Here is a 13001-nt window from a genome sequence, read left to right as displayed (position 1 = left end):
TTTGAGTAACTACCTAATTCTGTACAATCATATCTGGTTTGGAACCTTCTCTTCGGCAATAAAATTTAAGCAGTGCTTAATGAGAACAAAGTCCCAGCAGAGTTCCATATAATTTGATAAGCACTGATTCACTAGATTATAGGCTCTTTGAGGGCAGAAATCTAATTCCTTCTGGTGACTTCAGCTTTAAATAATGTGACTCATACAAAAGGCACATAATTGGGCTTAACAATGCTCGCTGGATAAATCATTTAGTGCTGGAGAATTAAATCCAACCAAATTTTAATGCAGATAATGCCAATGTATGTATTTCAAGGCTTTAGAAAATGTCCTTGGCAATATAAACCCAATCATCCAATGCTAGAGCTACTTAGGGTAACATTTTAAATAAATGGAGATATTTCATTTGGGGGTACCAGCTGCTTTCCTCTGAAAGTCTGGCAATCTTAATTTTTTCCATTACAACTGTAGAAAAGACTATTTATCATCAATCTCTATAGTCAAAAAAGACTAAAACTATTCCTAATCAATCTTACAGTCATATAAAAGTAAACACCATCAGAAGTATCATCTTTGAACAAAACAAAAACCAAAACAACCCAGTGGTTGTCCTGAGCATCGCAGTAATCAAAAACATTTATTAAATACAGTTTTAATTTGACCCTGGACTGGGCACCAAGCAGCATGAAAGAGAAATGACCAACACCTGCTGGTGGATTATGATCTTAGTGTAATTTGAAAGCCTAAAAATAATAAATGTTAAGTGTTGTTAAAAAATATTTCCAGGATCTTTAAGTCACTCATCTTGGACATTCCCATTGCTTGCAACTTGGTGAATTTCTTTAAAAATTTTAATAGCCAATATTCCCTAATTATTGTTTTTTTAACATGTTGAAATTATTTTAAGTGGCAATATATTTTCAGTCTTCAGGTTTCTAGAAAACACTATATTCACCTGGTGCAGTGGAATATGCCTGTAATCCCAGAGGCTTGGGAGGCTGAGGCAAGAGGATCACAAGTTCAAAGCCAGCCTCAACAACTGAGTGAGGCCCTAAGCAACTATGTGAGACCTTGTCTCAAAATAAAAAATAAAAAGGGCTACGGTTGTGGCTCAGTGATTAACTGCCCCTGGGTTAAATCCCTGACACAAAAACAAACAAACAAATAGACACACTGTATTCATTCCAGGGTTGCCTACCCTCCTATGGCAAAGATAGTTAATGTGCGCTATAAATAATGCAGTAATTGAGTACTTACTATGTGCCACTAATTTCTTCAACAACTTATAAATGCATTGTATAGATGAGGAAACAAAAGTTAAGACAAGTTAAGTGGACTAAAATGCTTAAAAACTAGACCATAATAACTAACCATAATAAACTAGACCATAATAAACTAGACCATAATAGTACAACTACTTTTAATTTTGAGAAAAAAATCATTATAACTTAAAACAGGCAAATTTTATGGTTTTCAAATTATAGTTCAATTAAGTGGTTCAAAATTATATATCAGAATATATACAAAGAATTTAAAATCTGTATACTACAGTGAGGCAGCTACATCCATGTTTATAGCAGCTCAATTCACAAGAGCTAAGCTATGGATCCAACCCAGGTGTCCTTCAACAGATGAATGCATAAAGATTCTGGTACATTTACACTGTGGAGTATTACTCAGTCATAAAGAAGAATAATTCTATGGTATTTGCAGTAATCTGGAGACTATTACACTAAGTGAAATAAGTTAACCTGAAAAAGACAAATGTTTTCTCTGATAGGTAGAAGTTAACCCACAACAAGGGGTGGGGAGAATAGAAGTTCAGTAATTTAGACAATGGAGAATGGAGGGAAGGGAGTGTGGATAGAAAAAGGAAAGACAGCAAAACAAATCGGACATAATTTTCCTGTGTACATATATGAAAACGTCACAGTGAATCCCCCCATCATGTACATCCACAAGAATGGAGTCCTAACTAGAATAAGATAGATTCCATGCTTGTATAATTATATCAAAATGGATTCTACTGTCATGTATAATTAAAAAGAGCCAGTAAATTAAAAAAAAAAATTGTACACCAGAGAGAAAAAGAAGTGAGGTGTCAAGCGACATGGTGATACCATTGAGGAAACACTTAGGACCAGGCAGACCCAGAACTCACAGCTGGCCAGAGCCCACGTTACGATGCTCCTTTAAGGACAGTAGACCCAACCTGGGCCAGGAATGTACCCAGAAGTGAAAAGAGGTGAAAAGATCCTGAAGGGATTTGAGGACTCAGATTTCACTGAACTGTATATTTTTTTAGATGTTTATTTCTTCATGCCAGTATTATTCTTTAATTCTATCCCCAGGAGACATTGTTACATAAACTGGGCAACCATTTTTTTATATACTTCAATGTATAGATCAATTAAATATAATATATGAAGGTGTACCTTAAAAAAATGAACTGTCATTATGAACTCATTTTGCCTCTGTCTTTTGTGGAAACTGATTTTTTATTGTTTTCTTGAGAGCATGTTATTTCTCTAAAATAACAGAAGCAAAACTATAGCCTTGAGCTCACAAAATTTCTTTCATTTTACCACCTCATCTACTCTGTTATAACCAAACAACTCTAAATATGACAGACTGCACCACATATTTTTTCTTTCAATTTCTTCTTTCTCTTGGCTGCTGAGATTATTGATATTCTGGGCTGGCCCATGAGTTCTGTATGAGTGTCCACATGGACCTAAGTGCCTATGGTTTAGATATTAACCCCAAAAGCTCATATATGAAACAATACAAGAAAGTTTAGAGGTGAAATGACTGGGTTATAAGAAGTTGAACCTAATCAGTGTAGTGATCCCCTGATAAGGATTAACTTGGTGGTAAATAGAGGCAGGTAGGTGTGGCTGGAGGAAGTAGGTTTCTGGGGTCGTGACTTTAGGGTTTATATTTTGTCCTTGTTGAGCAGAGCTCTCCTCTCTGCTTCCTAGTACCATGTCCCCAGCTGCTTTCCTAGATCCCACACCTCTGCCATGATGTTCTGTCTCACCTCGGGTCCCAAAGAATGGAATTGGCCATCTATGGACTAAGACATCTGAAACCATGAGCCCCCAAACAAGCTTTTCCTCCTCTAATTATTCTTGTCAGGTCTTTTGGTCACAGCAGTGAAATGGCTGACTAAAACAAGTGGTCAGCACCTAAACCCATGTTGAACTCGAAACAGATGACCTACTTAAATATAAAAACTTAGACTTGCTTTTATTTCTACAATAATGTTCTGAGTTCAAGAAACATCTTGTTCCTCACTCACAAGGATTGACAGCATGACCTTATTTCATCATATGAGTCAACCATTCCGATGACACTCATTAGCTCCTGATACAAGTCTCAAGGCAGTCTTAGGTTTTTCTGTCATGACCTCCTTCGTCTTGCTAGAACCTGCATTGCAAAATGAACTAACTTTCTTATTTTTCCATCTCCAAGTTAGGTATGAAGTTACATGGTAAACTGAAAATCAATACATAAAAGATAGCTATTTTTAAAGCTATCATTTATTAGCACTTGCTAAGGCACTGTAACAAGATACTTTCTACATAGTATTGCTCATCCTTACAATATCCTTACAAAATATCCCCATTTTACTACATTTAGGGCCTTGAGAGAGAGTTAAATATCTTGCAGATCATTTAGCTAAAAACTGGCAGAGATGAGATTCATCTGCCTTATTCAAAAATCCACGGGCAAGAGTTGTGGCTCAGTGGTAGAGTGCTTGCCTAGCATGCATGAGGTACTGGGTTCAATTCTCACCACTACACAGAAATAAATAAAAAATTAAAAGCTCCATCAACAACTAAAGACTATTAAAAAAAAAAAAAAAACCCATGTCCTTTCCACCATATCCCAAACAACTTTCTTGTCTATTAACAACATTATTTAACAACATTATTTAACATTAGTATGAAAACTTATTAATTGGAGAGCTATCATACTCTTAAAGACATCTGCTAAAATTAGGAAGACCCACATGTGACACTTAAACTCAACTAAAATACTCACCTAAACTTATTCTAGTGAAAAACAAAACAAAACTCAGACCCCTTTAAAAAAGTGATTGCTTTTGATTTTGTATAAATGTTGCTTTTATGTGATAATCCTTAAAATTAAGAAAATCAAAAGGATTGCTTACTTATCATTCTTTTTCTTCTTTCAGAATCTGAGTCATTCTTGTTACTAAAAATGAACAGAGGACAAAATTAACCACCATCTCCCCAAATTATGTTCCCTTTACAAACAGGAGAAAATCATTTCACCAGACAAATAGTGAGGAAAAAACATTTAAAAATCACATTGAGTCAGAGTGTAAAAGGATGATAGGAAGGATTGAAAAGACACAACAGTGATATATTACATATTATATTTGTATTGGTGGGCTGGGGATGTAAGTCAGTGGTTGAGTGCTAGACTTACATATGTAGGGCCTGAGTTCAATCCCCAGCACCACAAAAAAGAAAAAGAAAAAAGGAACCAATATGAGACTAAGTTTGAATAAACACTACTACAAAAAATACTACCTTGTTTAGTTGTTTTAGGTAATACAAAATCTTTTATTTTAACCAATAAAAAACTTTTTGCCAAGTGTAGTGGTACATATCTGTAATCCCAGCAACTCAGGAGGCTGAGGGAGTAACAGTAACTTAATAAGTTTGAGGCCAGCCTCAGTAACTTAGCAAGGCCCTGAGCAATTTATCAAGACCCTATCTCAAAATAGAAAATTTTAAAAGGGGCGGGGGGTGTGGACTCAGTGGCTAAGCACCCCTGGGTTCAATCCCTGGACCTCCACCTCTGAAAAACAAAACATTTTGTCTAAAATAATCTAAATTGATACTTTTACTTGTCTTAAACATAGTTCTCTGAACATAACTTTTTATTGATGTACTGAAGTTTCCCTTTTGAGGGTTCATTTTATAAATAGCTGGCAGGGCCCGTTAAGCGGCAAAGGGCTATTTTGTCCTGAATGTCCTGTGGTTTTCCTGGCTCTTCCTTTTTCCTTCACCTGCCAATACTTCAACTTCTTTTCTCTTTCATGTCAGCTGCTTCGGATTCATTATGAATCATGATGTGACAATAAATAGACACTGGACAGAAACTTAAGGACCCCCCTCCAGGGCTCATGTGGGAGCTGTGTAATCTGAGTTGAGTGAACAGATGGATGCTCTCTGCTCAGGTGCGGTGTGACCCTAGTGCTTCACCCAGGAGAAAAAGGAAATGCTGAAAAATGGAACCAAAGACAGGAACCTGACAGGCTGACAATGATAAAATAATATATCACACGCTGTCTTTCGGAAGTGATTAGATGACTTTACCTCTTCAGTCTCAAAAGGTACTTGGACACCCAGGTAGGAAAGAGTTCGTGCCTTGAAATTGTCTTCAATGCCCACAGTTGCTAAGTGAAAATATGGCAATATATTGCTTATTATATTAATATTTGCTCAGTTTGTTCTAATTTCATCTTCCTTTACATTGTTTGTTATTTAGTAATAACTTGCCCAGATTTTTATAAAGAATGCTATTTCAAGTAGAAGTATCACAAAAACATTTTTCGTATTTCATTTAACTCTAAAATTCTATTTCACAGAAATCCAGGTTAATGGCATGATTTAAGAGAAACAAATGCACAAAGTTCTTATAAGTAGAGATTATATAGTGAATACTTATATTATCAAGTCTTCTTTTACATAGGGAAAACCTTTATTGTATAAAAACCTTAATCTGCAGATGCATTTTGTTTACTTATCCATTAATTCACTTAATAGATATTTATGAAATATTGGCTATGTACTAGGAACTACAGTTAAGTGCAAGGATATAAAAATTAGTAGGACACCATCTCTACTTTAAGAAGAAAAATGTATTATAGTTGAGTGTGGTACAACCCTGTAATCCTAATAACTCAGGAGGATGAGGTAGGAGGATTGCAAATTCAAGTCCAGTCTCGATAACAAGACCCTGTCTCAAAATAAAAAGTAAAAAGGGCTGAAGATGTAATTCAGTGGTAAAGCACCCCAGACTCAACCTCCAGTACCAGAAAAAAAAGAAGAAAAGTATATAGACAAACAATTCCATGCCATTTGAGAAGTGTCTTATATACATATATATACAGATAAAATACATATTATATTTATTACATAATTATATATTTTATTATATTATTATATATTATGTGTATTATTTATTTTCTTATATTTTTATATTCATCTATAAAACACATGCATATATACAGGCATGCTTATAACTTTGCTCTCTCTATATTTATTTATATACATATAAAGTATACAAATACCTATAAATAATGTATATATAAACATACATATACATATATAGCAAAAGCAAATAGTTCTACCTAGGGAATTATAGAGTGGGAAGAGTTTCATATATAAAATACAGTAGTTTACTACAGAAATGAAATACTGAAATAATCAACAGTGCTAAGTTTTCTGTGTACTTGAAATTTCCAACTCTTTTTTTTTATAATGTATTTTTTTTTAATTGTAAACAAATGGGATACATGTTGTTTCTCTGTTTGTACATGGCGTAAAGGCATACCATTTGTGTAATCATAAATTTACATAGAACAAGGTTGTTTGATTCATTCTGTTATTTTTCCCTTCCCCCCACCCCTTCCACCCCTCTTTTCCCTCTATACAGTCCTTCTTTCCTCCATACTTGCCCCCCTCCCTAACCCTAACTCTAACCCTACCACCAACCCTTCCCTCCCCCCATTATGTGTCATCATCCACTTATTAGAGATATCATTCGTCCTTTGGTTTTTTGAGATTGGCTTATCTCACTTAGCATGATATTCTCCAAATCCATCCATTTCCCTGCAAATGTCATAATTTTATCATTCTTTATGGCTGAGTAATATTCCATTGTATATATATATACCACTATTTGTTTATCCATTCATCAATTGAAGGACATCGAGGTTGGTTCCACAGTCTGGCTATTGTGAACTGAGCAGCTATGAACATTGATGTGGCTGTATCTCTGTAGTATGCTGATTTTAAGTCCTTTGGGTATAGGCCAAGCAGTGGGATAGCTGGGTCAAATGGCGGTTCCATTCCAAGTTTTCTAAGGAATCTCCACACTGCTTTCCAGAGTGGCTGCACTAATTTGCAGTCCCACCAGCAATGTATGAGTGTACCTTTCTCCCCACATCCTCGCCAACACCTTTTGTTGCTTGTATGCTTGATATTCGCCATTCTAATTGGGGTGAGATGGAATCTTAGGGTGGTTTTGATTTGCATTTCTCTTATTACTAGAGATGTTGAACATTTTTCCATATGTTTGTTGATTGCTTGTAGATCTTCTTCTGTGAAGTGTCTAGTCGTTTCCTTAGCCCATTTGTCGACTGGATTATTTGAATTCTTGGAGTAGAGTTTTTTGAGTTCTTTATAGATTCTGGAGATTAGTGCTCTATCTGAAGTATGAGTGGCAAAGATATTCTCCCACTCTGTAAGCTCTTTCTTCGCATTGCTGATAGTTTCCTTTGCTGAGAGAAAGCTTTTTAGTTTGAATCTATCCCAGTTATTGATTCTTGCTTTTCTTTCTTCTGCTATGGGAGTCCTGTTAAGGAAGTCTGGTTCTAAGCCGACATGTTGAAGATCTGGACCTACTTTTTCTTCTATAATCTGCAGGGTCTCTGGTCTGATTCCAAGGTCCTTAATCCGTTCTGAGTTTAGTTTCATGCATGGTGAGAGATACGGGTTTAGTTTCATTCTGTTGCATACGGATTTCCAATTCTCCCAGCACCATTTGTTGAAAAGGCTATCTTTTCTCCATTGCATATTTTTGGCACCTTTGTCTAGTATGAGAAAATTGTATTTATTTGTTTGTGTCCGTGTCCTCTATTCTGTACCATTGATCTACCTTTCTATTTTGGTACCAATACCATGCCGTTTTTGTTACTATTACTTTGTAGTAGAATTGAAGATCTGGTATTGCAATACCCACTGTTTCACTCTTCCTGCTAAGGATTGCTTTAGCTATTCTGGGTTTCTTATTCTTCCAAATAAATTTCATAATTGCTTGCTCTATTTCTGTAAGGTACGTCATTGGGATTTTAATTGGAATTGCATTGAATTTGTATAGCACTTTAGGTAGTATGGCCATTTTGACAATATTAATTCTTCCTATCCAAGAACATGGAAGATCTTTCCATCTTCTAAGGTGTTCTTTAATTTCTTTCTTTAGTGTTTTGTAGTTCTCATTGTATCATTGTAGAGGTCTTTCACCTCTTTTTTTTTTTTTCTTTTTTTTTATTGTAAACAAATGGGATACATGCTGTTTCTCTATTTGTATATGGCGTAAAGGCATACCATTTGTGTAATCATAAATTTACATAGAGTAATGTTGTTTGATTCATTCTGTTATTTTTTCCCTTCCCCCCACCCCTCCCACCCCTCTTTACCCTCTATACAGCACTTCCTTCCTCCATACTTGCCCCCCTCCCTAACCCTAACTCTAACCCTAACACTAACCCTTCCCTCCCCCCCATTATGTGTCATCCTCCACTTATTAGCGATATCATTCGTCCTTTGGATTTTTGAGATTGGCATATCTCACTTAGCATGATATTCTCCAATTTCATCCATTTGCCTGCAAATGCCATAATTTTATCATTCTTTATGGCTGAGTAATATTCCATTGTATATATATACCACAGTTTCTTTATCCACTCATCAATTGAAGGGCATCTAGGTTGGTTCCACAGTCTGGCTATTGTGAACTGAGCAGCTATGAACATTGATGTGGCTGTATCTCTGTAGTATGCTGATTTTAAGTCCTTTGGGTATAGGCCAAGCAGTGGGATAGCTGGGTCAAATGGCGGTTCCATTCCAAGTTTTCTAAGGAATCTCCACACTGCTTTCCAGAGTGGCTGCACTAATTTGCAGTCCCACCAGCAATGTATGAGTGTACCTTTCTCCCCACATCCTCGCCAACACCTTTTGTTGCTTGTATGCTTGATATTCGCCATTCTAATTGGGGTGAGATGGAATCTTAGGGTGGTTTTGATTTGCATTTCTCTTATTACTAGAGATGTTGAACATTTTTCCATATGTTTGTTGATTGCTTGTAGATCTTCTTCTGTGAAGTGTCTATTCGTTTCCTTAGCCCATTTGTCGACTGGATTATTTGAATTCTTGGAGTAGAGTTTTTTGAGTTCTTTATAGATTCTGGAGATTAGTGCTCTATCTGAAGTATGAGTGGCAAAGATATTCTCCCACTCTGTAAGCTCTTTCTTCGCATTGCTGATAGTTTCCTTTGCTGAGAGAAAGCTTTTTAGTTTGAATCTATCCCAGTTATTGATTCTTGCTTTTCTTTCTTCTGCTATGGGAGTCCTGTTAAGGAAGTCTGGTTCTAAGCCGACATGTTGAAGATCTGGACCTACTTTTTCTTCTATAATCTGCAGGGTCTCTGGTCTGATTCCAAGGTCCTTAATCCGTTCTGAGTTTAGTTTCATGCATGGTGAGAGATACGGGTTTAGTTTCATTCTGTTGCATACGGATTTCCAATTCTCCCAGCACCATTTGTTGAAAAGGCTATCTTTTCTCCATTGCATATTTTTGGCACCTTTGTCTAGTATGAGAAAATTGTATTTATTTGTTTGTGTCCGTGTCCTCTATTCTGTACCATTGATCTACCTTTCTATTTTGGTACCAATACCATGCCGTTTTGTTACTATTACTTTGTAGTAGAGTTGAAGATCTGGTATTGCAATACCCACTGTTTCACTCTTCCTGCTAAGGATTGCTTTAGCTATTCTGGGTTTCTTATTCTTCCAAATAAATTTCATAATTGCTTGCTCTATTTCTGTAAGGTACGTCATTGGGATTTTAATTGGAATTGCATTGAATTTGTATAGCACTTTAGGTAGTATGGCCATTTTGACAATATTAATTCTTCCTATCCAAGAACATGGAAGATCTTTCCATCTTCTAAGGTGTTCTTTAATTTCTTTCTTTAGTGTTCTGTAGTTCTCATTGTATCATTGTAGAGGTCTTTCACCTCTTTTTTTTTTTTCTTTTTTTTTTATTGTAAACAAATGGGATACATGTTGTTTCTCTATTTGTATATGGCGTAAAGGCATACCATTTGTGTAATCATAAATTTACATAGAGTAATGTTGTTTGATTCATTCTGTTATTTTTTCCCTTCCCCCCACCCCTCCCACCCCTCTTTACCCTCTATACAGCACTTCCTTCCTCCATACTTGCCCCCCTCCCTAACCCTAACTCTAACCCTAACACTAACCCTTCCCTCCCCCCCATTATGTGTCATCCTCCACTTATTAGCGATATCATTCGTCCTTTGGATTTTTGAGATTGGCATATCTCACTTAGCATGATATTCTCCAATTTCATCCATTTGCCTGCAAATGCCATAATTTTATCATTCTTTATGGCTGAGTAATATTCCATTGTATATATATACCACAGTTTCTTTATCCACTCGTCAATTGAAGGGCATCTAGGTTGGTTCCACAGTCTGGCTATTGTGAATTGAGCAGCTATGAACATTGATGTGGCTGTATCTCTGTAGTATGCTGATTTTAAGTCCTTTGGGTATAGGCCAAGGAGTGGGATAGCTGGGTCAAATGGCAGTTCCATTCCAAGTTTTCTAAGGAATCTCCACACTGCTTTCCAGAGTGGCTGCACTAATTTGCAGCCCCACCAGCAATGTATCAGTGTACCTTTCTCCCCACATCCTCTCCAACACCTGTTGTTGCTCGTATTCTTGATAATCGCCATTCTAATTGGGGTGAGATGGAATCTTAGGGTGGTTTTGATTTGCATTTCTCTTATTACTAGAGATGTTGAACATTTTTCCATATGTTTGTTGATTGCTTGTAGATCTTCTTCTGTGAAGTGTCTATTCATTTCCTTAGTCCATTTGTCGACTGGATTATTTGAATTCTTGGAGTAAAGTTTTTTGAGTTCTTTATATATTCTGGAGATTAGTGCTCTATCTGAAGTATGATTGGCAAAGATATTCTCCCATTCTGTAGGTTCTTTCTTCGCATTGCTGATAGTTTCCTTTGCTGAGAGAAAGCTTTTTAGTTTGAATCTATCCCAGTGGTTGATTCTAGCTTTTATTTCTTGTGCTATGGGAGTCCTGATACGGAAGTCTGATCCTAGACCAACAAGTTGAAGATTTGGACCTACTTTTTCTTCTATAATCTGCAGGGTCTCTGGTCTGATTCCGAGGTCCTTAATCCATTTTGAGTTTAGTTTCGTGCATGGTGAGAGATATGGGTTTAGTTTCATTCTGTTGCATATGGATTTCCAATTCTCCCAGCACCATTTGTTGAAGAGGCTATCTTTTCTCCATTGCATATTTTTGGCACCTTTGTCTAGTATGAGAAAATTGTATTTATTTGTTTGTGTCCGTGTCCTCTATTCTGTACCATTGATCTACCTTTCTATTTTGGTACCAATACCATGCCGTTTTTCTTACTATTGCTTTGTAGAAGAGTTGAAGATCTGGTATTGCAATACCCCCTGTTTCACTCTTCCTGCTAAGGATTGCTTTAGTTATTCTGGGTTTCTTATTCTTCCAAATAAATTTCATAATTGCTTGCTCTATTTCTGTAAGGTACGTCATTGGGATTTTAATTGGAATTGCATTGAATTTGTATAGCACTTTAGGTAGTATGGCCATTTTGACAATATTAATTCTTCCTATCCAAGAACATGGAAGATCTTTCCATCTTCTAAGGTGTTCTTTAATTTCTTTCTTTAGTGTTGTATAGTTCTCATTGTAGAGGTCTTTCACCTCTTTTGTGAGATTGATTCCCAAGTATTTTATTTTTTTCGAGGCTATTGTGAATGGGGTAGTTTTCCTAATTTCTCTTTCTGAAGATTCATCACTTATGTATAAAAATGCATTGGATTTATGAGCATTGATCTTGTAACCTGCTACTTTACTGAATTCATTTATGAGTTCTAAGAGTTTTCTGGCGGAATTTCCAGGTTCCTCTAAATATATAATCATGTCATCAGCGAACAGGGATAGTTTGAGTTCTTCTTTTCCAATTCGTATCCCTTTAATTTCTTTGTTTGTCTAATTGTTCTGGCTAGAGTCTCAAGAAAGATGTTGAATAGAAGTGGTGAAAGAGGGCATCCCTGCCTTGTTCCAGTTTTTAGGGGGAATGCTTTCAGTTTTTCACCATTTAGAATGATATTAGCCATGGGCTTAGCATAAATGGCCTTTACAATGTTAAGGAATGTTCCCACTATCCCTATTTTTTCTAGTGTTTTGAGCATGAAGGGGTGCTTTATTTTATCAAATGCTTTTTCTGCATCTATTGAAATAATTATGTGATTCTTGACTTTAAGTCTATTAATATGGTGAATTACGTTTATTGATTTCCTGATGTTGAACCAACCTTGCATCCCTGGGATGAAACCCACTTGATCATGGTGCACTATCTTTTTAATATGTTTTTGTATGCGATTTGCTAAAATTTTGTTGAGAATTTTTGCGTCGATGTTCATTAAGGATATTGCTCTGAAATTTTCTTTCCTCGATGTGTCTCTGTCTGGTTTAGGTATCAGTGTGATATTGGCTTCATAGAATGAGTTTGGGAGGGTTCCCTCCTCTTCTATTTTATGGAATGCTTTGAGAAGTATTGGAATGAACTCTTCTTTAAAGGTTTTGTAGAACTCGGCTGAGAACCCATCTGGTCCCGGACTTTTCTTTGTTGGTAGGCTTTTGATGACTTCTTCTATTTCATACTTGAAATTGGTCTATTTAAACTGTGTATGTACTCCTTGTTCAGTTTAGGCAATTCATATGTCTCTAGAAACCTGTTGATGTCTTCGAAATTTTCTATTTTGTTGGAGTATAGATTTTCAAAATAGCTTCTAATTATGTTTTGTATTTCAATCCTGTCTGTTGTGATACTTTCTTGTTCATTCCGAATTTTAGTGATTTGGGTTTTCTCTCAT

General features: G+C 36.1%; 1 protein-coding gene across 1 annotated transcript in view; it reads right to left on the bottom strand.

The window, feature by feature from the left end:
- LOC306641450 (protein adenylyltransferase SelO-like) overlaps positions 1-13001 on the bottom strand; it is a 63830-nt gene that overhangs the window by 6822 nt on the left and 44007 nt on the right. The window contains 2 exon segments of the mRNA XM_079106499.1: positions 4178-4221; positions 5355-5434. Of these exon segments, the coding sequence (XP_078962625.1) occupies positions 4178-4221; positions 5355-5434 (124 nt within the window).

The sequence above is a fragment of the Sciurus vulgaris genome (genome assembly GCF_902686455.1).
Source record: "Sciurus vulgaris genome assembly, chromosome: 12".
NCBI classification, from domain to species: Eukaryota; Metazoa; Chordata; class Mammalia; order Rodentia; family Sciuridae; genus Sciurus; species Sciurus vulgaris.
Note: the sequence above shows the minus strand (reverse complement) of the source record. Positions and strands in the feature narration are given on the sequence as shown.